This window comes from Trifolium pratense, linkage group LG1, assembly GCF_020283565.1.
Source record: "Trifolium pratense cultivar HEN17-A07 linkage group LG1, ARS_RC_1.1, whole genome shotgun sequence".
NCBI classification, from domain to species: Eukaryota; Viridiplantae; Streptophyta; class Magnoliopsida; order Fabales; family Fabaceae; genus Trifolium; species Trifolium pratense.
Genome location: NC_060059.1, coordinates 20,814,625 through 20,817,248, shown reverse-complemented (window position 1 = coordinate 20,817,248; position 2,624 = coordinate 20,814,625). Strand labels below are relative to the sequence as shown.

General features: G+C 31.8%; 1 protein-coding gene across 1 annotated transcript; it reads left to right on the top strand.

Annotated features, from left to right (window-relative positions):
- Window positions 1-1,177: 1,177 nt before the first annotated feature.
- LOC123885557 (non-specific lipid transfer protein GPI-anchored 5-like) lies at window positions 1,178-2,269 on the top strand. Its single transcript, XM_045934839.1, has 3 exons — window positions 1,178-1,543; window positions 1,769-1,897; window positions 2,013-2,269. The coding sequence occupies exons 1-3, from the start codon at window positions 1,225-1,227 to the stop codon at window positions 2,138-2,140; spliced, it is 576 nt and encodes a 191-aa protein (XP_045790795.1). The 5' UTR covers window positions 1,178-1,224; the 3' UTR covers window positions 2,141-2,269.
- The last annotated feature ends 355 nt before the right edge of the window (window positions 2,270-2,624 follow it).

Here is a 2,624-nt window from a genome sequence, read left to right as displayed (position 1 = left end):
GGTGATGGGATTAGATTAAGGATGATAAGGACATTATTTATATATTTTGCAACATTTATGAGGAGAGTATAGGTAGATTTGAATATGCATATAGGAGTTCAACTACCTTAACTACTAAAGTTTTTATTTTTTCTTGAGTTATAGTTTGGTAGAGTTGGCTAGAATTGAGTGTCTTATTTGGAAACCAAATTTTGAAATGACTCAATTTAGTATGTGTTTGGTTCTGCGGTGGACAGAATTGATTTTGATAGAATTGAGTTTGACAGAATTGATTTTGATAGAATTGAGTTTGATAGAATTGATTTATGTTTGGATATATTCATACAAAAGTGAGTTGAACAAATAATTTGAGTGTAAAAATCAATTCTAGAATGAGAAGCTACAATTTCTAGCTTCAAGTAGAATCCATTCTGGAGGCAGAATCAATTCTAGTTTTGAGGAACCAAACAAGTCAGAATTCATTCTACATATATTTAAGTAATAATTGAGAATTAGTTTTACAGAGGAGGTCCAAAATTCTTTCTTTGTTAGTATTATGCACGTAACTCTGCTCCGTGACGAAACTAGAAAATTTATAAAGTTTGGATAAAATCTCAGTATTGAAAAAAATAATTCATTTCTACCATAAACTAACTTTTAAAAGTATCTATTTTGTCCTAAATTAACCTCTAAAATACCTTTTTTTTTTACCAAAACATGGGCAAGTGCCCGGGCTGGCCGAACCGTGGATCCGCCACTGACTTCAGTCTCTAATAAATAACCACTATAATTTGTTAAAAATTTATAACCAAGTTATTATTAGGAGGAAATATTCATTAACTTTATCGATGACTAATCTCTATTAAGAAACTTGACTGACCATCTTTAGTGAAGTCTCTTCTAATCTCATTTATTTATCTACAAGACTCGAACCGATACCTTACTAAATAAATGAAACTCGGATCAATATAATGTTAGTAAACCGCAACAATTTCATTAATACATTTAATTTTTTATTAAAATTTGTAACAATAAACACTTCCATTTAAAGGAAAAAAGTTTTCCTTTATATGTTCAACACAAGAGGGTCATATAATTCACAACGGTAGGCAACCTGCATTTACTTGTCCTTTTCCTTTCTTTTGACCAAATAGAACTTCTATAGTATATATAATAACCTATTCTTTCATTAACACTCAAACATTAATCAGTATCACCAAATAACAAATATATCAAAAAGGACTAATGGCATTTAAAGGGTATGTCCTATGTCTAGTTATGATCCTAGTGGCCAATATGATGACTCAAAATGAAGCCCAATCAAGCTGTACTTCTACACTCACTAACTTGAGCCCTTGTCTAAACTACATAATGGGTAGTTCATCAAACCCATCAGCTTCATGTTGCTCACAACTTTCAACTGTAGTTCAATCTTCTCCACAGTGTCTCTGCTCCTTGCTTAATGGTGGTGGCTCTTCTTTTGGAATTACCATAAATCAAACTCTTGCTCTGTCTCTCCCTTCTGCTTGTAAAGTTCAAACTCCACCTGTTAGTCAGTGCAAAGGTATGTAAAAAAATGTCGGAGTAACATAGACACAAAATTGGACACGACACAATACTAACACATAGATAGCAATAATAATTTGAAATAATGAAAGTGATTTAATGTAAATACATATGTCAGTGTTGGACAACAACGTGTGTTAGTTGGACACTCGGATACGTCTTCGATCTGAAGTGTTATTAGTGTTAAACCGTTAATTAATTTATTGTGATGGTATGAATTTAGGTGGAAATGGACCAATATCTCCTTCAAGTTCAAGTTCTCCAGTGGGGTCTCCTGTTGATTCACCAACTGATTCTTCAACTGAATCACCTGAAGGCTCAATAACACCTTCTCCTTCAAACTTTCCCTCAGGTATATATTATGTTTAGTACACTAAATTAATTAATTCATAAATAATCATAATTAGTTTTTGTGCTATGAAAATAGAGTACTATATTTTTGGTGACATAGTTTTGGTAAATTGCAGCAGGAGGAGGTTCAAAAAGTGTCCCATCAACAAACGGTGGCTCATCTGATGGAAGCACCATTAAAGTCTCATTCAACTTTGTTCTTTCTCTTCTTGCCATTGTGTTTTGTGTTGTCACCAAGTTTTAATTTTGTGTCCTGAGATTTGAGCACTCAAGTTTATATTTAGCTTTCTTTTACCATAGAAGATATATGTAATGTGGTTGTATAAATAAGGATTATTTATTCATAAGAAGAATTTGACATGGAGTTACTTAATTATTCAAGCCAATAGTAAAATTGATGTGTTATGCAAAATTCCAATTGATGAAAATAGATAATCTTTTTCCAGAGCAACATAATTGAAATTCCAATTTTTATGAGTTGAAAAATTGAGTTGTATTCTCAGAAATGTTATCATTTCCTTGTTATTCATTGTTACTACTACTAGGATGCTTATATCATCTACTATAAATACGAAGGTATGACAATAAAAGTTAAGATAGAAGCATTGGAATCCCATATCGGACAAGTATACATTTGGAATGGGTATCTTCTGATATAAAACTGAAGTTAGGTCCGAAAGAGTTAAGTGGGACATTGGTGAAGGGGATTATATAAAAAAGTTTTAATA

Excerpts from the sequence above, each read along its gene's own strand:
- LOC123885557 (XM_045934839.1), top strand. The coding sequence starts at position 1,225 with ATGGCATTTAAAGGGTATGTCCTATGTCTAGTTATGATCCTAGTGGCC. Across the intron at positions 1,544-1,768 it reads ACCTGTTAGTCAGTGCAAAG|GTGGAAATGGACCAATATCT; the intron begins GTATGTAAAAAA and ends GTATGAATTTAG. Across the intron at positions 1,898-2,012 it reads TCCTTCAAACTTTCCCTCAG|CAGGAGGAGGTTCAAAAAGT; the intron begins GTATATATTATG and ends GGTAAATTGCAG.